Raw genomic sequence first — 22,983 nt, 5'->3', positions numbered from 1 at the left:
TAAAAAATATAAATAAAGAACTTCCCTGGAGGTCCAGTGGTTAAGACTGCACTTCCGCTGCGGGGGCCATGGGTTCAAGCCCTGGTCAGGGAACTAAGACCCCATGTGCCACACAGTGTGGCCAAAAAAAACACTTGCTTTTACAAAATTTTAAAATAGACTTTATTTTCTAGAACAACAGTAGACACACAGAAGAAATTGACTGGAAGAGCTCCTATATTTCTCACATCCAATGTGTTCTATTGGAAACATCTTTCGGAACATTTGTTACAATTAATGAGACATTGGCATATCATATCAATACATTATTATTAGCATTTATTCAGGCTTCCTCAGGTTTAGCCTCATGCCCTCCGACTGCTCCAGGACCTGTCGTGACCTCACATGACGAGTAGTTGTCACGCCTCCTTCAGCTGCTCTTGGCCAGGAGGGTCTCTCAGACTTTCTTGGTTTGAATGACCCCGATGGTTTGGAGGAGGGCTGAGCAATGATGCACAGACTGTCCCTCTGCTGGCCTGTCTGATGTTTTTCTCGTTATTATTCTGGGCTTGTGGGTTTGGGGAGGAAGACCACAGAGGGGAAGTGCCCTTCTCATCATGTCCCATCAGGGCTGTGCTCTCAACCTGACTCCTCACCTTTTGCCCTTGATCACTTGGCTGAGGTGTGTCTTTCAGGTGTCACCTCTGAGGAGTTCCTCTTTCTTTCTCCCCCTTCCCATCCTGTTCTCTCTGGGGAGGGGACCCACACTTGTGGCCCACACTTAAGGGGAGTGTATTCTCCCCCTCCTTGAGGGGACAGTATCGACATAAATTACTTGGAATGCTGCAAAGAGGTTGGTCTTTTCTCCCCCACTTAGCTTTCTTCAATTATTTACTTATATCAGGATCGACTTGAGGATATTCATTTTATACTTTGGGTTACAATCCAAAACTACATTCTTTTATTCTGTTGCTCAAAGCCTTCCAAGTGTCCCCTGACATACCCCATCAGTGGGGGTTGGGGTTTGTTTTCAGCACCTCCTCACTGCAGGCACTGCAAGATATCCCGGTTTCATCCTGCGCATTTCTCGCCAGCCTTACAATCAGGGGTTTTCGAAGAAGCCCTGGTTCCTGTTACTGGAGACGGTGTAAGAGACCAAGATCTGGACTTTTCTGGTGGTTCAGTGGTTAAGAATCTGCCTGCCAGTTCAGGGGACAAAAGTTTGTTCCCTGGTCTGGAAAGATTCCATATGCCTCGGGGCAGCTAAGCCCATGTGCCACAACTACTGAGCATGCACTCTAGAGACTGAGCGCAGTACTGCTGAAGTCTTCGGGCCCTAGAGCCCATGCTCTGCAACAAGAGAAGCTACTGCAATGAGAAGTCTGAGTGCCACAGTGAAGAGCAGCCTCTGCTCACTGTAACTAGAGGAAACCCTGGCAAAGCAATGAAGACTCAAAGTAGCCCAAAAAATTAAATTAAAAACAACAAAAAAAGAATTGGCCACTTCCACTCCAGAGGGCATGGGTTTAATCCCTGGTTGGGGAACTGAGATCCTACCTGCAATGTGGCTCAGCCAAAAAAAAAGAAAAGAAAAAGAAAAGAAGTTGGGATGTCAGGGTAGACAGTTCTGTCTATCACGTTGATCATGCACTGAACACTACATGTTTGGCATCACTCACTCTCCTTATGGATCCCAGGCTCATTTTGCCAATGGTACCCACAGTACTTTGGCCACCTGATGCAAAGAGCCAAATCATTAGAAAAGACCCTGATGCTGGGAGAGATTGAAGGCAGGAGAAGGGGACAACAGAGAACAAGATGGTTGGATGGCATCACTGACTCAATGGACATGAGTCTGAGCAAGCTCTGGGGGATGGTGAAGGACAGGGAAGGCTGGTGCGCTGTGGTCCATGGGGTCGCAAAGAGTCGGACACGACTGAGCGACTGACCAACACCACTTGCAGTAAGGCGCAGACGCTGGAGGTAAGCCAAGCCTCCTTCCTTCTTTATCAGGAACATGGGGAGAAAGGAGTTATTCATTTGGTGAAATCCCATTGGGCCTAACCCACAAGTATAATGTTCAGTGGGACTGGCACGCCCAAAACACAAAAAGCCACCCTGTTACTCTTTTCAGTCTACCTCATACAGAGTAAGGCACCTGTCTGTGCTGATGTCACCACCTGCCGCCCTTCTCCGCACAAAGAACTGGCCTCCAGCCAGCGCCTCTGGGGTCCCTCCCCCAGAGGCCCAGCTTTGACCGAAGCATGGACCCCTCCCTCCATGCAAGTCTCCCCCAGTAGGTGAAGGCCAGGCCCCTTTTGGGTCCTCCCAGCCCCCATCAGGCAATGGCATCCCACTCCAGTACTCTTGCCTGGAAAATCCCATGGATGGAGGGGCCTGGGAGGCTGCAGTCCATGGGGTCGCTAGAGTCAGACACGACTGAGCGACTTCCCTTTCACTCTTCACTTTCATGCACTGGAGAAGGAAATGGCAACCCACTCCTGTGTTCTTGCCTGGAGAATCCCAGGGACGGGGGAGCCTGGTGGGCTGCCGTCTATGGGGTTGCACAGAGTCGGACACAACTGAAGCGACTTAGCAGCAGTAGCAGTAGCAGCCCTCATCACTGACTCGATGGACGTGAGTTTGAGTGAACTCCGGGAGTCGGTGATGCACAGGGAGGCCTGTTGTGCTGCAATTCACGGGGTCGCAAATAGTCGGACACGACTGAGCGACTGGACTGAACTGAACTGAGCCCCCTCTCCCACTGGAAGCCCACTGTCATGCTGGGAACCCTGTTCATGCCCCTCCAAAGAGGCTGTTCCCCAAGCCAGCAGGCACCCCAGGGTCCCCCTTCTTTCATCTCCAGCCTTTGGCCACAGCCCTCCCTGACCTCACTGACTCACTGGGTCAGTGAGACTCTGTGGCCTCCCATGGGAGCTGTCCAAAGAAGAAACCACAAGAAACTGGGCCATTTAAGCTCCCCTTGGGGAAGCCAACTTTGGTGGGTCCAGAGCTGGTCAGACATTAGGGCATACTCCCAGTCTTGGGGGGCCGTTGAGAAGATGGGGTCTCTGTGATGCTCCCTACTCTGAGATTGAAGCTGCAGGCTGCCTGAGAGAGGCTGGGTGGTCGGAGGCTAGGAGCAGGGTCCAGGCATGAATCCTTCCTCTGTCCCTTCACATAGCCTCTTCAGGCCTCAGTTTCTTTTTTAAAATTTGTATTAAGATATTTGGTTGTGTCAAGTCTTTCCTCTATCCCTTCGCATAGCCTCTTTGGGCCTGTTTCTTTCTTTCTTTCTTTAATATTTATTAAGATATTTGGCTGCATCAAGTCTTTCCTCTATCCCTTCACAGAGCCTCTTTGGGCCTCAGTTTCTTTTTTAATATTTATTAAGATATTTGGCTGTATCAGATCTTAGTTTCAGCATGTGGGATCCTTTGTTGTGGCTGGAGGTGGGGGGGTGGGGGCTTACTGGCCTCAAGGCATGTGGGAGATCTTAACTCCTCAACTAGTGATCGAACCCATGTCCCCCGCATTGGGAGGCAGAGTCTTAACCACTGGACCACCAGGGAAGTCCCAGGGCCTCAGTATCCCAATCTGCAAATTGAGGCTTGTAATAAGACCTACTTGTTGGGCACCTGGGGGAATCAGGGTGTCCTGTGTGTGGGGCACTTGGTGCAGGGAACGCTGAGGAAGCCAGGTCTGTTGGAGAGTCATGACCTGGCTACCTTCCGAGGGGGTGCTTATCAGTATGTCACAAAACCCACAGGGGCTCACTATGCCACCTCGAGGTGCCTCCATGGAGATGCCAGCCTGTGAGCCTGTGTGCAGTGGCGCTGACACAGACTAGTCACGCGGCCCTTTGTACCTGAAGAGGGTATAAAGCACAGAGCTCACTGAAGACTGGGAATGTTCTCTTCAGCCCCAAGTTGCAGCGGGAGGTAGAAACCAGGCAATGAGTGTGTGGTGTGCAGTCACATGTGGAAGGACAAGATTGTGTGTGTGTGTGTGTGTGTGTGTGTGTGTGTTTATGGGGAGGCTGTGTCCTCTGGGACTAACCACAGAAGCAGAGCCAAGGGCTGGCCTAGAGGGAGAATTTTCACCCTCCAAAATTCTGCCTCTTTCAAATTCTGGACCATGTGCATGTGTGATGTTGTGAAAATAAATACAATACAAACTTCAAAGAACGTGCTAGCTGGGTAGGGAGTGTTTTGCGATAAAGTTTTGAAAGTGGAGGTTGCTGTTGGAGACACAACATTGTAGATGTACAAATGCCGAGTCATGCCCTTAGAAATGGAGGGGGTGTGGCGTGAATGTCACCCCAAGATCAAAATAAAGAAGAAAGGGAGCTTAAAACCATGCTGGGGGCTTGTCTGAGATAGGCCCGTTACTGCTGTGTGTGGAAAGGATGAACAGAAGGAGCAGGGGTTGGAGGTCAGGAGGCCCCAGAGTCCTTCTCAGCTTCTCCCTGCTGCCCTGGGTTTGTAGGGGGTCCGGGTCAGGTCGGGGTGTGAAGCAGGCAAAGTGCCCCCTCAAATAAACACGTCTACAGGGTGAGGCTCTTTTGTTATCTTTTCTTCATTATTTAAAAAAAATATGTTACAAAACAATATCATTCACTATATATTTGTTATTTTTCTTTTTTTAAAAAATTAATAAAAAAGTCACTTTATAAAATAATACAAAAGGGCAGAAGAGGCTGGAGGGCTGGGCTGGGGGAGGATGCCTTCTGGGCTGGAGGCTGAGGAATCCAGTGCTTCTGGCTCCCTACCATGGGTTGGAGGTGGAGGGAGTGAGGGGGGTTAGGAATGAGGGGATGGGGATGGGGGGGTGTCAGGAGGGAGGGGCGGGAGGGGGCCAAGGACCACAGCCAGGCTGATGGCAGGTCCACCATCTCTGGCTGGGGGCCCTCAGAGGCAGTAGGAGAGAGACAGTGAAGGTTGCCAAGGGAGGGCGTCCAGACCCAGGGCGGGGACAGCCAGGGCCCTGCGGTCCTAGGAGAGCGGGAGGGCCTGGAGGGGAGATGGCCAGGGCGAGGGGCCCTAGCTCCCGCTGCTCAGCATCCCCAGCAGTTTACTGGGCTCCAGGCCCTGCTGCTGAGCCACCGTCTGCACGTCGAAGCCCATGTGCATCAGGAACTGGGCCACATTCATCTCCTGCCCCGTGAACTGGTCCCGGATGGTGGGGCACGAGGGGTTGCAGTGGGGCCAGGGGCAGCTGTCCACCAGGTGGATGGGGCAGCCCTTTAGGGGGGCTTTGCTGGCCTTGTGGCTGTCGTGGAGGCTTCGGTCCCAGCAGTGCAGCGCCCGGGGCAATGAGGTCCCCTTCACCTGGACGTCTGTCCAGTGGCTGCAGACAGAAACCCAGGTTGGGGATCACTCGGGTGTGGCCAAAGCAGGGGACGGCATTGCCACCACTGAGTTCTTGCCACACAGCTGGTTGTGCAAGTGGTTTTGAAAACCCTCAGAAGAAGCCAGAGCTGGGGAGGCTGGTGGGCAGGCCTAGGCCTGCCGGGGATGGGGGCGTTGCAGATGTCTGGATCGAGAGCCATGGATACGAGCTGTCCTGGGGCCAGGGGCCACTGACCTTCGGATGATGATCTCGTGAGAGAGGCAGGCGGGGGCAAAGCTGGCCCTGTTGGGGAGAAGGCAACCTGTGAGCAACCACATCCCACCTCAGCTCCTTTCGCACCCCAAAGCGCACAGGTCACAGCTCCTCTCCTGGGAGGCTGTCCCCTACCTGGCTCCTACTTCCCTCCTGCCACTTGCTGGGTTGGCCAGTGGCTCCCCCCAGGCCTTATCCCCACCAGCTCCCAGGTGCCCTACTAACCCCTGTCCCTTTCTGCCTCCAAATCCTGCTCAGAGTGGGGGCTCTGCTGGACAGGTGAATATTTGTTTTTTTAATAGACTTTAGTTTTTCATAGAATTTTTAGGTTCACATTGAAATTGAATGGAAGGCATAGATTCTTTTTCATCCCCTGCTCTTATACATTCACAGCCGCCCCCATCATGAATATCCCCCACCAGTTGTTATGTTTGTTATAATCAAGGAACCTAGATGATACATTATCACCATCCAGAGTCTGTAGTTTACATCAGGGTTCATCTTTGGAGCTGTACTGTCTATGAATCTGGACAAATGTATAATGACACGTGGGCTTCCCTGGTGGCTTAGATGATAAGAATCTGTCTATATGAAGGAGACCAGGCTTCAGTCCCTGGGTTGTGAAGGTCCCCTGGAGAGGGGAATAGCTACCTACTCCAGTATTCTTGCCTGGAGAATTCCATGGACAGAGGAGCCTGGCGGGCTACATGTCGCCGAGTCGGACATGACTGAGCGACTAACACTAAGACTGTAATGACATGTGTCCACCATTGTGGTACCATACAGAGCAGTTCCTCAGCCCTAAATATCTACTGTTCTCCACCTATTTATACCTCTCTCTCCCAACCCCTGGCCACCACTGATCTTTTTACTGTGTCCATAGTTTCGCCTTTTCCAGGATGTCACAGGCGCTTCCCAGGTGGCACAGTGGTAAAGAATTCGCCTGCCAATTAAGGAGAGGCACAAGACTTGGGTTCAACATCATGGAGTTGGAATAACACATGTGACCTTTTCAGACTGGCTTCTTTCACTTGGTAATATGCATTTACAGTTCCTCCTCTTTTGGCAGCTCAGGTGCTCACCCCTCTCTAGCACTGGGTAGTACCCTTTTGTCTACATTGACTGCAGTTTATCACCTCAAGGACCCCTGGGCTGCTTCCTGTTTTCCATCTTTGCGGCCTCTCTTTTCAAGTCAAGTGGTTTACTATGGATCTGGGGGGCCAAGTGGGGTCCCCACACACTCACGGCACATCCTTGAGTGTGTTCCGCAGCTCACGGCCCAGGTTCTGGATATACAGCCACTGGCCCTCCTGCACCGGCTGCCCCGTGAGATGCACATTGTCCACAGTCAGCTGGGCCTCGTCAAACAGCCACTGCACCACGAAGACTGGGCCTGCGGGGACGGCTCAGCTGGGCCTCGCCTCGGAGCCCTGCCCCCCGCCCCAGGCTCCAGGGGCGGAGGCCACCGCCAGCTCCACAGCAGGCTCACAGGCCGGCCAGGCTCTGGCTGCAGAGTGCTGGCGACTAGCTCCCCTGGCATGCTGCCTGGAAGAGGTGTCTCGTTCCCTCCTCCCACCTTGGCCTGGCTCCCAGGACTCCGCTTTGACCAAAACACGGCGATTATGTCGCTTTGAGTGTGGTGCTGGCGAGGGACAGCCAAGGCCCCACACAGGGACAGCACTGGGATTCAACTCCAAGGCACGTTCCTCACTGTGGGTGTGGTCAGCGTAACCAACCATCCTAGTTTGCCTTGAACCGAGTGGACTTCTAGTGCTAAAACCGAGAAAGTCCCAGCCAGGCTCAGATGACTTTGTCAACCCTTCTTGGGTGTGGCAGTGGTCTCCAAGCCTCGCCTCTGAGGACTGGACTCCAGGCTGGGTTTCCAGCAGACACAGAAAGGCTTGCACACCCCCTGCCGCCCGCCCCCTCCGCCGCCCTGCATGCCCACTCACAGCGCAGAGTTGGGTAGACTTTGTAGCCAAAGAAGCAGTTCCATTCCTCGCCCTCCTTGAACTGGCGCCGACAGCGCTCCGGGACCACCCCATTCCAGTACCTAGGCCACACACGGCAGGTTAGGCTGCTCACCCACCTCCCACCCAGCCCCCATGAGCTCCTCCACCCCCCGATGCCACCCAATCCCAGGCCCTCTGCACAGAATGGGCCCTCCCTCCTGGGGCACCTGATGCCCCGGCGGATGGCCTCTGTGGGCGCGCAGGTGATGGTGTCGATGCAGTCTGTGCGGCGGTACTGCTTGTTGTCCAGGAACCAGCCGGAGTCAGCCAGGCCCCGCACCTGGATGGCTGGATAGCCCAGCTCCTCCAGCTGCTCGGCCACACGGTCCACGTTTAGCAGCACCCCCGTGCCCCCCGCACTGCAGGGAAGGTGGGAGGTCAAGCCGGGCAGATTGAGGAAGGACACTCACCCACCAGGCCTGCCCAGCCTCAGCCCATTCCCCAGGGCACAGGGAGCCAAGAGCCTTCTGAGCTGCCACCACGTTCTGGGTTTGTGTGTAAGGCCCCTGGACCCTTCCAGGTCTTGGAGGCAGAGAAGGGCTGGCGGAGCTCCAGGCACTGACACAGAGCTAAGTGTTGGGTCATCTCACTTCCTCCCACCCTTCTTTCCCTCCCCTGCTTCTCACTCTCTGACTCGGTTCCCTTATCTGAAAATGAAGGTGAACTCTGTGGTCCAGGCCCCTCTGTCCATTCCTTAGACGACCCCTGAGTCCCTTACATGCCCGCTGGGATACAATGACCAGCGGGTATGATCTTGCCTAGAGGGACCCCAGCCCTTGGCGGTGCATTGGTCCACAGCTAGCCCTTAGTCAACTGCCTAGGTCACTGTGATCCAAAGCCTCCCTCACACCCAAAAACCACGGAGCCAGAAGTGACTGCAGGACAGCTTCCAGCCACATGGCATTCAGGAGCCAAACCTCAGAGATGCCCCATGTTGCTGAGCCTCCTGGCCACGCGTCTGCCCTGGCTCAGCCCCATCTTCTCCCTTCCATCCACACTCCCACCCCAGCCCCTGCCCAGCCCACCTGCTCCCTGCCAGCAGCAGCACCTTGGCCCCACTCAGCCCTTTGCCCAGGAGCTCTCGCACAACCTCCTGGATGATGAGGGTGCCCATGAAGGCGTACTCGTCTGCACAGAGGAGAGCTGGCTTCAAGTGGTGGCCTGGACAGCCAGCCAGTCCTCCCATCCCCAGGTTGGAAGGAGGTCAGGTATAGCTGGGTGTCTGGAGGGTCTTCCATGGGATGGGAACAGGGGCAGGGGTAGATTGGAGGAAGGTGGGTCAGGTACGCAAGACTGTGCTGGGGGCCCTTCCCCGGGGAACACCTAGAAGTGAGGAACCCCCTCCCCCAGGGTCAGGCCAGCCATGGACAAGCCAGGCAGTGGGTGCTGGGGGCAGGCACCCTGGGACACACTATTGAAGAGTTAGAGGGAGACACAAGGCTGAACGTCTGTATTTCCCCAGAAGTGCTGTCCTCCCTGCCCTGCCACTGTGGGGGCGGGGGGGAAGGGAGCGGAGGGGGGAAGCATGGGACTCACTCTTCTCAGACTTGGACGAAGCCCCACTCCACACATCGCTGGAGCAGTAGGGGATGAAGCTGTGACACACGGATGGTGTGAGCCTGCCGTGTTCCTCTGTTGCCCGAGGACCCCAGGAAGGATCACCCTCCTCGGGAAGGACTCCTGAGGACAGGACCTCCCTAGGAAGGACCTCTCCCAGGACCGGACCCCCTTAAGGACAGGCTCCCCCAGGATAGACTTCCCCTAAGAACCTCTTAGGAAGAAGCCTCCAGGAAGGACCCCCAAGACAGGACTCCCCCCCGCCAGGAAGGACCTTCTGGCTCCCTCTTACACCATGTTGGCGTTCCACCAGTGGGGGTTCTCCTCTGGCTGGGAGGACAGGATCCCTGTGCCTGTGGCCGGGAAGGACAGAGGCAGTGGGTCTTTCTGGTGGGAGCAGGGCATGCAGGCAGGGGTGAAGACTACAGGAAGGTAAGCGGATGTGGAAGGATCCTATCAAGCTCCAGCAAGGAGGTGGGTGGTGACACCCACCTGAACTAAGGTTGTGGGGGAAGTAGGGAATGGATGGGTTTAGCTACTCCAAGGAGTCTCCATGACCAGGATGCCCAGCCGGGCTGTGACTTTTGGACATGACCCTCAACCTCCCCCCTTCCACCAGCTACTTTGACTAGGGACCAGCTCTGTACTGTGTAGCCAGGGTGAGCCCTGGGAAGCTGCCTGTGGAATAAGAATGAAATGTTAGAGTGAATGTTCCCTAACCTTGGTGGGGTGGGGGATAGATGGGGTGGGGCCTCTCTGGGGCTCTAGGGAATGAAGGAGAAAAGGCTTCTTCCAGGACTTCCAATTATGAGCCCCTTTCCCTTCCCCTCGCCTCCTGGGGATTCCTGGGCAAACCCTGGCACGCTGACCTGTGCGAGTGCGGGGCCAGTCCTTGGAGCTCATGAGGCGCCGCATGGTGTCATATCGGGAGTCGCAGTTCTCCCGGTTGAAGCAGTACCAGCCTCCTGCGGGCACAGCCCCCAACCTCAGGATCTAGTGCCGAGGAGACCCTCCTCCTACCCCGCTGCATCCGCACCTGACACTCACCTTCCAGAAAGAGTAGCCATCGCCGGCTGCCCTTGGATTCCTTCAGGTAGTAGCTGCAAGGGAAGTGGGTGGAGTGCGTGGTCATGGGGCGGGGGGCGAGCGGGGGCTGTAGGGTCCAGCTCCCGGGAGATAGGGGTCATTCCACCTGTCGCCGGGCACGCGCCGGCCGCACGGGGGCGCCAGCGGACAGGCCCCCGCAGAGCGCGCCCGGCCGGGCGAGCGGCGGTCAGTCCCGGGAGGTGGCGCTCGCGAGGCGGGGAAGGGCGGCGAGGGGCTGTGTGGTCCGTGGAAAATCCCCACGGCCCGCCCCGCGCGGGACCCGCTGTAACCTCGGCGCCGGTGGCCAGGCGGGGTGGGGTCTTCGCCAGGGCTCAAGATCCTCCTGGGATGCGCAGTGGGGCTTGGAGAGTGAAAAGCACTCTCGAGGGTGCGTGGGGCAGGAGCACCGGGGTCGTACAGGCGGGCATGGAGGGGCGAGGGCGCCATCGGAGCGGGGTCGCATCCTTCCTACCAAGGCCGGACCTAACGTCGTGTTCCTCAGGCTGTGCAGTCACTGAGGGCATGGGCACCCCTAACCCCTCCCCAACCCTCAGCCTCGCATCCTTCCATTATCTGCTAGGGGCTGGAGAGGGGGTGAATGCGGCACCCAGGTCCTTCTGTCCCACCTGCGCCCCCTGCCTATTCCTCCGGCTGGCTGGATCTCTGGCAGTCCCAGCAGCAACACGGAGCAGACGGGCGAGTTGAGCTGGGATGGGGGTGGAGGTACGGACGCCAGGCGTCTCTCCGCCCCCCTGTGTCACCTCCTCTTGCTGGAGTCAGGGCCACTCGAGGACTGCCATCTCCCCGCCCAGGGAACGAAGAACGCGAGCACAGGGACTGGGTACCGGTGGCCGACGGGTCAGTGCCCGGGGCTGGCCCAGGACCAACGCTGCCCCAACCCCCGCGCAGCTAGTTGCCTAGCAGGGCCCTACCCGGAGCCAGCACCTCCGAGGCCCGACGGGAGCCCTTTCCCCTGTGGGCGACCACCGCTGCGGCCAGCAGGGACGGTCCAATGCAGGCTCCGTGCGTCTGAGCGGGGACAGGGAGGCGGGTGGTGCGCACCCGCTGGCGACCAGGCAACCCGCGGTCCCGGGACCACAGACGGGGGCGCGCTGGTCGCGGCGGGCGGGTGCAGGCCTTACCCGGCCGGGCTGCCGTCGTTGCAGGTCACCGACGTGTTGAGCAGGAGGTGCAGGCGCAGGTCTTCGTTGAGCTGCTGCGCCGAGCAGGGGTACAGGGACTGCGCCAGGCTCTTGACCTGTGCCATGAAGCTGTCCATGTTGCCCTCCACGGCCGTGAAGTCCAGAGGGAAGCTCTCCACCGGCTGCCCGGCTGCCGGGGCCGCCTCGGCCCGCGGCGGGGGCGGCGGCGGGGGTGGCTGCTGGCCGCGGCGCCGCCAGGTCTTCCTGCCCTCGCCGCCCCCGGCCCAGTGCAGAAGGCCCAGCAGCAGAAGCACGCGCACCCCTCGGCCCATGGCCGCACCGCTCGGGCCCGCGGCCACCTGCGGAGAGCAGGCGGCGTTGAGGCGGCGCGGCGGCGAGGGCGCCAGGCCGGGGGCGCCCGGGCCGCGGCGCGCCTGCTCGCTCGCCCCGCTCCCCGCGTTGGGCCCGGCCAAGGAGGCGCGGGCGGCTTGGCGTCGAGGCTCTCGGGGCCGGGCGCCGTCGGCCTGGGCAGCTGGGACTCCGCGCGCGGCCGGCCGAGGGCAGCGCAGGGTCTGGGTGCGCTGGCTCTGGCCCGCGCCAATGAGCGGCGGGGGCCGAGCCTGGGCGTAGTTTGCGGGGGCCGCGGCGGCCCGGGTGCCCGCGCGTTAGATGTGCCGCCGCCGCCGCCGCCCCGGCTCGGCGGAGGGGGAGGGGGCCGCGCTCGCTCTTTTCTTGGCGGAGGCATCGCCTTTTCTTCCCAAACCGCAAGCCTGACGGAGGGGCCTGGACTACCCCGCCGCGGCCGCCGGAGGCGCTCCCGGCCCGGCTCCGTGGGGGGCAGCGCGGCCCGGCGGCCCCGGCGGCTCATTCACCGCGGCCAGCCCGGCGCCGCCGCCCCCGCCCCCGGGCGGCTGGAAGGGGCGGCGGGCGGGGGCCAGGGGGGAAGGAGCGGGGTTTTCCGCGCGGGGGCAGCTCGGTTGGCCACGCGGCGGGTCGGCCCGACGGGCTGGGGGCGCAAGGGGAGCGCTCACCTGAGCCGCCGGAGGCCCTTCGCTCCCGCCGCCCAGGCCCAGAGCAGCGGCGGGCGACTGGCACCCCGGTCGGCACTCCCCACCCCGAACCGGCTCGGAGTCCCGCGCTCACCGCGGCCCGCGCGGGCGGCCCCGCGGCCCCGGCTCCTTGGCGTCGCTCGCCCAGCGCCAGCCCGCTGTACGCCCGGCTCGGCTGCCTCCCCTCTGGCGCTGGCGCGGAGCCGCCCGGGACTTTTATCCAGCGGGGCCCCCGGGATCAAAGCGACGGCGGACACAGGGCTCCGCGCCGAGGGGCCGGCAGCAGAGGCGCCGGGGCCTCCCGGAGGAGCGGACAGGTGTGGCGCGAGGCCCCGGCGCCCTCGGCGACCTGCCGGAGGGACTGGGCGCCGCAGCACGGCGCCACGGGGGAGTCGCCCTGTCCCGCGCCTGGGTGGACAGATTCTGGGCGGCCCTCGGAGGCAGTGGGGGCAGAGGGGGCGCCACCACTTACCGAGGTCGGTGGGCCTTGGGGTGACGTCCTGGTTCCTCCCCGCGTGTTCTCTGGCTTTGCATCCTGTGCCAGGGACCCCCAAGAACCTCTCCCCGCCCCGGCCGGCACCCGGGCGTGGGCCAGGATGGAAGAGCTGCCGGCTTGGTCTCTGTTCAGTGACCTCCGGGCGGTAAAGTGTATCTGTGCCTTCTATCTCACCTTCCCAGCGCTCCTCACTGGGGTCAGAAGGAGAGTCCTCAGAATCCAAAATGGGGTATGTGTGGGGGAAAGCTGCTTACTTAGGGGCTTGTTCCGGGCTGCGTGGACAGACAAAAGGAAAAACGGGGCATTTATTTGCCCTGCACACAACACACACAAAGCACCATAGACAGCTTTGGTAGATAGACCTCTCATTCCCCTCCCAGCCACAGCATCGCGGATGTCATTAAGCCATTTCAAAGATAAGAAATAGACCTTGCCTTTCAGAACAGGGGTCTAGAGCTGGGGCACAGCTTCCTGAGCTCCCTCTTGACTTGGGGCAGTAGAGAAGCTGTGTCCCCAGGGAGGCAGGCACCTGCAGCCCCTCTGAGGCAGGAGAAGAGAGGTTGCCAGAGCCTCTGGCCACACCAGGGACCCCTGCCCCTGCCTTCCCCTCCTGCCCTGTTGGCCCCGAGCACTGTCCTCAGCAGTCCCTGGGCTGGGTAATGAGCTGTGGGGTAAACAGTTACCACACCCACCCTGCACACACACACACAGCAGCCTGCTCCAGCGGTCTCTCAGAAGACACAGTGAGAGACCAGACAGGGCCCTTGAGAGCTTCTCTGTGAGGCTGAAACTGTAACTTCAACCTCGAAGCCTGGTATCAGGCTGAGGTGCCCCAGAGGTCAGCCTTGGCTGGAGTCACGCAATGGAGAAGAGGGCAGATTGTGACAGAGGGCCTCCCCACAAGAACCCATGGGGCAGCTGGGCACCCGTTTTCCTGCTGAGGGGACCTGAGACTCAGAAGTGCTAGCAGAAGAGCTGAGTGTGAACTCTGTTCATTCAAAAACCCACACTTGCCACACTGCGGTTTGTCAGGTCAGTATACAGGCTCTCCATAGGACTGGCCAGAGGCAGGCACTTCAAAGACAGATTCCCCCATTTGAAGGTGTCCCTAGGCATTGGGGAGAACGTGCCCCAGGAACCTTCTCCGTCTAAGAGTCTGTTATTCTAAGTCCCAGGCAGGGAAATGCTGCTTCCAGCCGGATGGCAGGATTGCATAGAGTTCTGCTTCACACGGACCTGGCTCTGAGCCATTTCCTGGCAGGAGATCCTGGGCAAGCTCCATGACCTCTCTGTGTGCCTCCGTTTCCTCTTCTTTAAAGCGGGGCAACGACCGTACCTCCATCAGAGGGCTGTTGTGGGATTACGGGAGCCCATGCGTGAAAGTGCTCAGCGCTGCGGGAATGGCAGTTACGACTGCCAGTGGAATTCCAGTGTGAGGGGGGAGCTTGCATGCTGCACTCACTGGCATTGCTGTAATGAGATTTAGCCTGCACTTTGACCAAAACGAGTTCCTGTTTGCTTTATTCAACACTACTAGCAGTAGTGAAGAGCCTTCCCCAGAACTTCCCTGTCCTTCCGTGTCTCTGCCTTTCCCACATCCTCTTCTTTAAAGCTTTAGACCCCGGACCCCAACTCTTGGGGGCAACAGCTCCTGAGAGCCTTCTGGAGCGGTTCATACCTCCTTCTCCTCTCGACTGTCACAGACTGGCTCTGTTCCCTCAAGGGCCAGCTTTACCTTCTGCACCTCGGACTCCTCCAACTTAGTCTTCAGCTCCCAAAATCTGGGAGGGAGATTCCCAGGACAGCAGGTTGGCCTCAGTTTCCAGGCTGCCTGCACCTAGCCTAGAGGCTGCTGTGGCCCTGACACGTGGGAGGAAAGGGATCCTGGACTGAACAGTGGAAATTCAGATAACACCTCACACCCACTAGGATGGCTGTGATAAAAAAAATATGGAAAGCAGGGAATTCCCTGGGAGTCCAGTGGTTACGACTCAGTGCTTTCACTGCCAAGGATCGGGATCAATTCCTGGTCAGGGAACTAAGGTCCAGCAAGCCATGTGGTGCAGCCAAAACAAAAACAAGCAAAGGAAAACATTGAAAACAATGAGCATTGGCGTGGGTATGGAAACACTAGAGCCCATGCATTGCTGGCAGGAATATAAAACAGTATAGCTGCTATGGAAACAGTTTGGTGGCTGTGCAGTAAGTTACATACAAAATCATCACATGGCTCAGCAATTCCACGCCTAGGTATAATCCCAAGAGAGTTGAAGACAGGTGTTCAAACAAAAGCCTGACCATCACTGTTCACAGCAGCAGTACTCACTGTAGCCAAAAGGGGGAAACAGCCCAATGTCCATAATGAATAAAATGGATGAAGAAAATGTGGTCCATCCACACAATGGACTATTATTCAGCCATGAAAAGGAACAAAGTACTGACATGCTTCAACATAGATGACCCTTAAAAACAATAAGCAAGTGAAATAAGCCGGAAACAAAAGGCCACCTATCTTATGATTCCATTCACATGAAATATCCAGAGTAACCAAATCAAGAGATAGAAAGGCCTTTCTTGCTCAGTCCTGTCTGACTCTTTGCAACCCCATGGACTGTAGCCCTGCCACGCTCCTCTGTCCATGAAATTCTCCAGGCAAGAATACTAGAATGGGTAGCCATTCCCTTCTCCAGGGGATCTTCCCGATCCAGTGATTGAACTCTGATCTCTTGCATTGCAGGGAGTTAACTTCCGGGGGACAGGGAGGAGCCGGGAGTGACTGCTAAAGGGGACAGGTCTTCTTTCTGGGATGATGAAAATGTTCTAGAATTGACTGTGGTGACGGTTGCACAACATTGTGAATGTACTACGTGCCATGGGATTGCGCACCTTAAGGTTTTCTTTGTTTGCTTGTGTTTTGGTTTTGGTTGTGCTGGATGTCCAGTGCAGCATGTGGCCTCTTCCTTTCAGCACTGGGGCTTTCTCCATGTGCGGCCCATGGGGTCTTCTCTAGTTGTGGTGCGTGGGCTTAGTTGCCCTGTGGCATGTGGGATCTGAGTTCCCCGACCAGGGATTGAACCCATGTCCCCTGCTTTGGAAGGCAGATTCTTAACCATGGACCACCAGGAAAGTCCCTAAAGTGGTTCTATATTATGAATTTTACCTAAACCCCCCCCCAAAAAAACCCCAAACACCTAAGGGTCTGACCAGTGGTGGTCAGCAGGCTGGGCCTGAAGCACCAGGTAACTGGCAGGGAAGGAGGGTAGGTGAGTGAATGTGGTGGGCTGGTCCCACCCTGGAGATTCTGTTGGGACATGGGATATGCATGCCACTATTCACTTATTAGACAGATGTCTATGGGACCCACACAATAACAGATGTAGCCGTGGGGCTGAGAGCCTACATCTGCCCCTGCTGGGCCTGCAGCTGGTTCTCTGAACCTCAGGCTTATTATCTGTAGGGTGGGGATGAGAATACTACCTGCCTTCCAGGGTCATAGGAGCATGAAATGGGGCAGGACTTGTATAGGCCAGTGAGCACGTGATCAATGATAGTTGTTGCCCCCCAGTGGATGCCAACCATTCTTCAGGAACCAAGGCAGACGCGGTCCTGGGCACAGGGGGCTTGTGTGATGTCTGGAGGGCTGACACTCAAGCTTGAGGAGGAATAGCGGGAACAATGGCCCATGGACACCAGATATGCTGGACGTGGGACTCACTCTTCTGCCGACCCCGCCCCAAACCATTGCCATGTCCAGGTAGTTTCTGCATCATTTCTGTCTCTTGGCTTCCTGGTTCCCGTTCAGGTGGGCGATAGGTGCTTCTAGCCAAGCTTAGATCCTGTGCATGCCCAGGTCCAAGGAGGCCTAGGAAAATGAGAGCCCAGAGGGGAGCCTCTGCCTCTTTTGAAGTGCCATCTTTAGATATAGGATGGGGGTTCAGGGGCTGGGCCTTTTGGGAGGAAGTTGTAGGGGAGGGAGCACAGAAGGAACTGATGAGACTGGTCCATGTGTGGCACGCGGGCATGCTCAGCCACTTCAGTTGTGTCTGACCCTGTGCGACCCTATGGACTGGAGTGTGCCAGGATCCTCTTTCTATGGGATTTTCCAAGGCAAGAATACTGGAGTGGGTTGCCAAGCCCTCCTCCAGGAGATCTTCCTGACCCAGGGATCGAACCTGTGGTATCTCCTGCGTCTTCTGCATCGCAGGTAATTTCTTTATCACTGAGCCACCCAGAAAGCCCTGTCCATATGTGTCCACATGTGCCCAGTTTCGGAAGGGGGCATCAGAGATGGAACATTTTGGGAAACAAGACCTAGAGCCCGAGTTGGGACAGGCTTGGGGTCCCTGCTGGCCAGCAGGCCCTGGGGAGGAATGTATGGTGGGGGGAAGTCAGTGGTGCAGGGGATCCCACCTGTTGGACTGGGCCTTCAGGGTCTCAGGATGTCCAGCAGCTCCAGACTCAGTGTCTTTACCTGGATATGGGTCGGCCCCGTATCACACAGCCAACTCCCTCCTGGGGATCAGCCCAGGGGCCTGAGCCCAGGGCTCCAACAGCACAAGGCTGCTCTGGGATGCAGCTGCTGCCTGCCGTCTGGGGCCCAGCTGTTCCTTGCTGGCCTCAGCCGCCCCGCCTTGCACAACCACCTGGGCAGCTCTGCATCCCAGCTGCTGGCCTCTGAGGCCCAAGAGGGCAGGAAAGTGGGGCAGACCACCACAACCCCCACCAGTGGCTTGCCCTGAATGGAGGCCCTACTCCCCAGCCAGCCAAGAGCCCACAGCTAGCTTTGAGCTGGGGGAGGGGCCTCAAGTCGAGGTCATGCAATCGCAGAGCTTGAATCCGCCTGGTTTCCCGACCCCTGCTCTCCATCAGCAGGAACCGCCTTCGCTTCACATCCTGGGGCCTTGATGAGAAAAGCCCATCACTTGGAGCTGTCTGGTACAGGGGCTGGGGCCACCTGGTCAGTTCCAGGCCTTTGCAAACAACTCTGAGGCATGATGTCAGAAGTTGTCCTCTCCTGTCTGCAGGTGGCCATTTGTAGGCCTGGCCTGAGCAGCCTTGGGGTCACCTGCAGAAAGGACCCATACGCCCCTCACTGTAGGACTGGGAGCACGTGGGAATCAGAGCCCCCTTTACTTAGGGGTGAGGAAGATGAGTACCAGACGTGCCCGTCACTCTGCTGCAAGCCCTGCCCTCCCATGCCTGTGAATGGAGGACTGATAGGGTTTTCTGGCCCCAGGCTTGACCCCAGCCCACCCTCCCCACACAGCCCCACCTGGCTGGTGGGCAATCCTGGCTGAAGGACTGTCCTGGATGCCAACCCACAGCTGACCTGGGCTAACTATGGAGTGTCAGGGTCCACTGGGGTCCCCCTGGGACCAGCCACATTCCAAAGCTGAGGGGAGGAAGGCAATGGGGATGGGAGGGGCTTCCTACACATCTGTGGAGACGGGGCTTCTTGGGGGTGTCACCAGAGTGTCTGCAAAGTGCCAGGGCATGCTCCTCACTATATAGGTGAGAGGGCGCGGGGGAGGTCAGGCTGCCCCAGGCCTGTGGAGAGGGCCAGAGACAGCTCCTCCTTAGCTTTCCCAGCTGCTGGCTCTGCTGAGCCCTAATGAGCTCCAGCCGGCTGATCCCCATCCGAGCAGCCTGCAGGTCCTCAGCGCTGGCTGCAATAGCGGCTGCAGGCCATGTGACCTTCGGCCCTCCCTCCCTCTCACCCTGTGATCCGCACGTGGCCTCTGGGGAGGCAGAAACAAACCCTCAGATCTGCCACTGGGAACCTTTCAGCGCCAGCGACTTCAAAGGGGGCAGCAGGGCGGCGGGGGCGGCGGATGCTTTTCTTAAAGAGCTACACCACTTTTTAATTCAAAGCAGATCCTGGGAACAGCTGTCAAGCCGCTGCTTGGGAGGGATGAGGAGGTGAGGAGGAGCAGGAAGGTGGCTCCCCTGTCCTCTCCAAATCCCACTGTGTTTGCTTACAGAACTGACTGGAGGGTGGGGCGGTGGGGACTATGCTGAGCACTTTCCTCACACCATCTTGCAGAAGCACCACCACCCTCCACCCAGGAATCAGGATCCACTTCTCAGAGGAGGACACTGAGAGCCAAGCAAGCTCCTGAGTGAAGGGTGTTGATTCTTCTGCCAGCTGGTGGCAGCTTAGAAACGGAACTAATTTCATGAAATTAACAGTGTGATCTCCTTTGCAGGTGTGAGTAGGAGCCGAGATTCTTACCTGTCCAGGTGTCTGCCTGGCCTGGAAGCCACCGAGACCAAATGTGGGGCAGCTCCATGCATGGTGGTCCATGCGTGGGGGTCCCTGACGATCTCACATGCACTCACCAGAGCCCTGTCCCAGGCTTGTCTGCTGGGGGTAAGGGGGCAGATGATGGAAACAGCTGCTCATGGGACTCCACAATGTGAGGTCAGCAGTGGGCAGAAAACGAGAAAACGAGGCAGAGGGCAGCAGGTGGGAAACTGTCAGGGAAGCCCCCCAGCAGATGACCTGTGGGCATCATCCTTCTGATGGGAGGCAGCTGAGGAAAGGCCTGGAGAATGGGCTGAGCAGGCGGCCGTGAGGTGGAGAGTGCTGAGGGTGGACAGCAGGCCGCCATCAGGAACTCACATTTTTTTTTTTCTTTGGCAGTGGAAAGCCTGAATGATAATACAGATAATTGCCCAGAGAATCTATGCTGGAAAGTAGATTTAAAACTTATTAAATTTAAATTGCAATTTTACTACAATTATATCTGTCTATATAATCTTTATGTATATTTTAAATGCATTCAGCTGTAGTCTAAGCACAGAGTGAGGCAGGGCTGATCCTCCCCAGGTCCAGCTCAGAGGAGCCTCAGAAGCCACTTGCTCTGAGAATGAGCCACAACTTTCCCAAAGAAACAGGTGGAAGGAGCTTTAGTCCCCAGGTCAGCCCAGCCAGGGGCTTTTAAACCTTAACCTACAACCTGAAGTTCTAAGAGAACTAGTTTGGGACATTGTTTCTTTGGAAGATACAGCCTTGGTCCCATTAGGGGCACTGGGGAAAATAACCGCTATTACTGGCCCCTCACCCCCACATTCAGGTGGGTTCTGGGCCAATGTTGAAGGGAGTCTGGGCAGCCTGGGGTGAGGACTCTGGCCTCACCTTCTGACCTGGCTCAAGATTTCCCACAGACACTGAGTGGAATCGCTGCCTGTGATGTTTGTCTGGCTTACCTGCACTGAGTCTCCACCTCCCTGGGTCTAGCTTTACAGATGAAGAATAGAGGCCCAGGCAGCCAGGAGATGTCAAAGCTCTGCTTGGTGTAGGGAGGGGAGCCTGGACCCCAAGCCCTGACCACTAACCTATATGACATCAGGACTTCATGCTCTGGATGTACCGTATGGTGGAGTGGAGCAGAGTTAGACGAGGTTCCAGAGTGAGTCGTACAGGCTGCAGAGAAGACAACAAATGAGGGTATGTTCTGTGTTACCTGCTGTGTAAAAAGGAGGGAGAGAATCTGCATCTGTGTCCACTTAGCTTCTGATACATGCACATGCTCATCTTTGCAGAAAAACAGGAGGGCTACTGCGGAACTGGAAGATTACTTCCTATGTGGGTGACAGTTGGAGTGATGAAGAGGGAGTGACCCTTTTCTGGCTATGGGTCATTTTATATTTATAACTTTTGAATCAAATAATATTTAACTCAAATGAATATTCTCCATAATCAAAATATTAAATAGAGAAAGAATGAAAAAGACCCTAAAATTCAGTCATAAATGATTTTTTGATTCCTTTATTGTATATCAAATCAACATAACCACACAGAAAAAAAGAGAATTCAAACAGCTTTGAACACCATATTCTGAATTTCAGTGTGATATATTCTGAGGACAAAAATAATTACAAAGAGATCTTGAGATTTCCTTAGTAGGTTTGGTTAGTAGCAGGATTGTTATAGTAATTCCAAAGCTATTTGGAGGGCATTTTGGAACAGAGTAAATTAATAAATATGTTGATACCACTGAAAAAGGGTTCTTACTGTGGATAAGGGTTTATCTGGTTGTGCCTTTTTTTTGTATATTGAAAATGGTTTAATATTTACAAATGCATACAGTTCAGTTCAGTAGCTCAGTTGTGTCCGACTTTTTGCGACCCCATGGACCGCAGCACGCCAGGCCTCCCTGTCCATCACCAATTCCTGGAGTCCACCCAAACCCATGTCCATTGAGTTGGTGATGCCATCCAGCCATCTCATCCTCTGTCATCCCCTTCTCCTCCTGCATCAGGGTCTTTTCAAATGAGTCAGCTCTTCGCATCAGGTGGCGAAAGTATTGGAGTTTCAGCTTCAACTTCAGTCCTTCCAATGAGCACTCAGAACTGATCTCCTTTAGGATGGACTGGTTGGATCTCCTTGCAGTTCAGGGGATTCTCAAGAGTCTTCTCCAACACCACAGTTCAAAAGCATCAATTCTTCTGTGCTCAGCTTTCTTTACAGTCCAAATCTCACATCCATACATGACTACTGAAAAAAACATAGCCTTGACTAGGCGGATCTTTGTTGGTAAAGTAATGTCTCTGCTTTTTAATATGCTGTTTAGGTTGGTCATAACTTTCCTTCCAAGGAGCAAGCGTCTTTTAATTTCATGGCTGCAGTCACCATCTGCAGTGATTTTGGAGCCCCCCCCAATATAAAATCAGCCACTGTTTCCATTGTTTCCCATCTATTTGCCATGAGGTGATGGGACCAGATGCCATGATCTTCGTTTTCTGAATGTTGAGCTTTAAGCCAAGTTTTTCACTCTCTTTCACTTTCATCAAGAGGCTCTTTAGTTCTTTTTCACTTTCTGCCATTAGGGTGGTATCATCTGCATATCTGAGGTTATTGATATTTCTCCCAGCAACCTTGATTCCAAGTTGTGCTTCATCCAGCCCAGCGTTTCTCATGATGTACTCTGCATATTAGTTAAATAAGCAGGGTGACAATATACAGCCTTGACGTATTCCTTTTCCTATTTGGAACCAGTCTGTCATACAATTCAGCCAAGTATAAATACGGAAGGAGGGAAGAAGAGGAAGAATAAGGGGTGGTGAATTCAGGATGCTAGCACTGTCTCCTAGGGGGTCTACAAAGCAGAGGCATCCCGGTAGCAATGAACACCTTCAACTCCAGACCTTGGTCGCTAAATCCCACTCCCCTCTAGCAGGGACTAGGGCTTCCTTGGGAAATGGCATTCAGGGCTGGGGCAGGGACAACCTGGGTAAGCTTAAGACACTTTCTTGTGGCTGAAGTGAGGAAGTGCTCAGAGAACAACAGAAACATCAAAAAGATGCAGGAAAAGTGTGAGTGCTACAGGTGACTGCTGAGTAGCTCAGATTGTTGTATCAATTAAAGATCTCCCAATGTTGTATCATAGTTTGGTGGTGAAGTAAGAGTGGCCCTTCTTCAGAAATACATACTGAGGTATTTAGTGGCAAAGGTGTACAATGTCCCCACTTACTCTCAGATGGTTTCAGAAAAAAAAAAGATATATATACACACAGTGACAAAGAGAGAAAAAAATATACATAGAGAGAAATGATAATGATGAAGCAAATGGGCAACATGCAAACAAATGGTGTGTCTAGGAGGTATGCATGCAGGAGTTAGTTTATGTACTGTTCTTGTAACTTCTAAGTTTGAAATAATATGAAAATAAAAAGTTACTGTCCTCCCTTCCCCAAAGAAGCACAGGAGCCAGCTTGAACGGAGGGTCTAACTGGTCAAATGTGGATCAAATTTTAGCATCAAAAGCATAACTGAATGAAGAAAAAGAATCCATGCGTTCATGCTAACATTTAGGAATTTTAAAAAATTCTCAATCAGAAAATGCCTGTTAAGTATAGAGGGAATGATAAGGTTGCAAGACTGATTTTGCACCATAAATGTAATGATGGATTCAGGCAAGGACTATCAGTTGGTGCTAAAACCACTGGGTCAGTGGTTCTTAGAAAAACATCATATTTGTGCTCTCAAAGAATTACCTCCACACACAGCTCATTCAGTTTACAAGGTACCTGGAATGGGGAGGTTCAATCTTTGC

At 55.6% G+C, this 22,983-nt stretch overlaps 1 protein-coding gene and 1 long non-coding RNA gene across 3 annotated transcripts; one reads left to right on the top strand and one right to left on the bottom strand.

The window, feature by feature from the left end:
- Positions 1–4,541: 4,541 nt before the first annotated feature.
- On the bottom strand, positions 4,542–12,620 carry NOTUM (notum, palmitoleoyl-protein carboxylesterase). 2 transcript variants are annotated; one of them, XM_069541920.1, is made up of 12 exons: positions 12,412–12,620; positions 11,381–11,739; positions 10,200–10,252; positions 10,022–10,117; positions 9,445–9,505; positions 9,132–9,190; positions 8,621–8,723; positions 7,763–7,954; positions 7,536–7,636; positions 6,829–6,976; positions 5,566–5,613; positions 4,542–5,328 (listed from the first exon to the last, which is right to left on the bottom strand). In XM_069541920.1, exons 2-12 carry the CDS (start codon positions 11,710–11,712, stop codon positions 5,022–5,024), a joined length of 1,500 nt encoding a protein of 499 aa, XP_069398021.1. In that variant the 5' UTR covers positions 11,713–11,739; positions 12,412–12,620; the 3' UTR covers positions 4,542–5,021. The 2 variants fall into 2 exon arrangements, with proteins under 2 accessions (XP_069398021.1, XP_069398020.1); XM_069541919.1 differs by having other exon boundaries at positions 12,524–12,614.
- A 6,080-nt stretch (positions 12,621–18,700) lies between these two features.
- On the top strand, positions 18,701–20,932 carry LOC138414454 (uncharacterized). Its single transcript, XR_011246837.1, has 4 exons — positions 18,701–18,844; positions 19,132–19,295; positions 20,278–20,375; positions 20,471–20,932. It is a non-coding gene; the product is annotated as an uncharacterized lncRNA (long non-coding RNA).
- Positions 20,933–22,983: the final 2,051 nt, after the last annotated feature.

Source organism: Ovis canadensis, chromosome 11 (genome assembly GCF_042477335.2).
Source record: "Ovis canadensis isolate MfBH-ARS-UI-01 breed Bighorn chromosome 11, ARS-UI_OviCan_v2, whole genome shotgun sequence".
In the NCBI taxonomy this organism is placed as follows: domain Eukaryota; kingdom Metazoa; phylum Chordata; class Mammalia; order Artiodactyla; family Bovidae; genus Ovis; species Ovis canadensis.
This window is presented reverse-complemented; position numbering and strand designations above follow the sequence as displayed.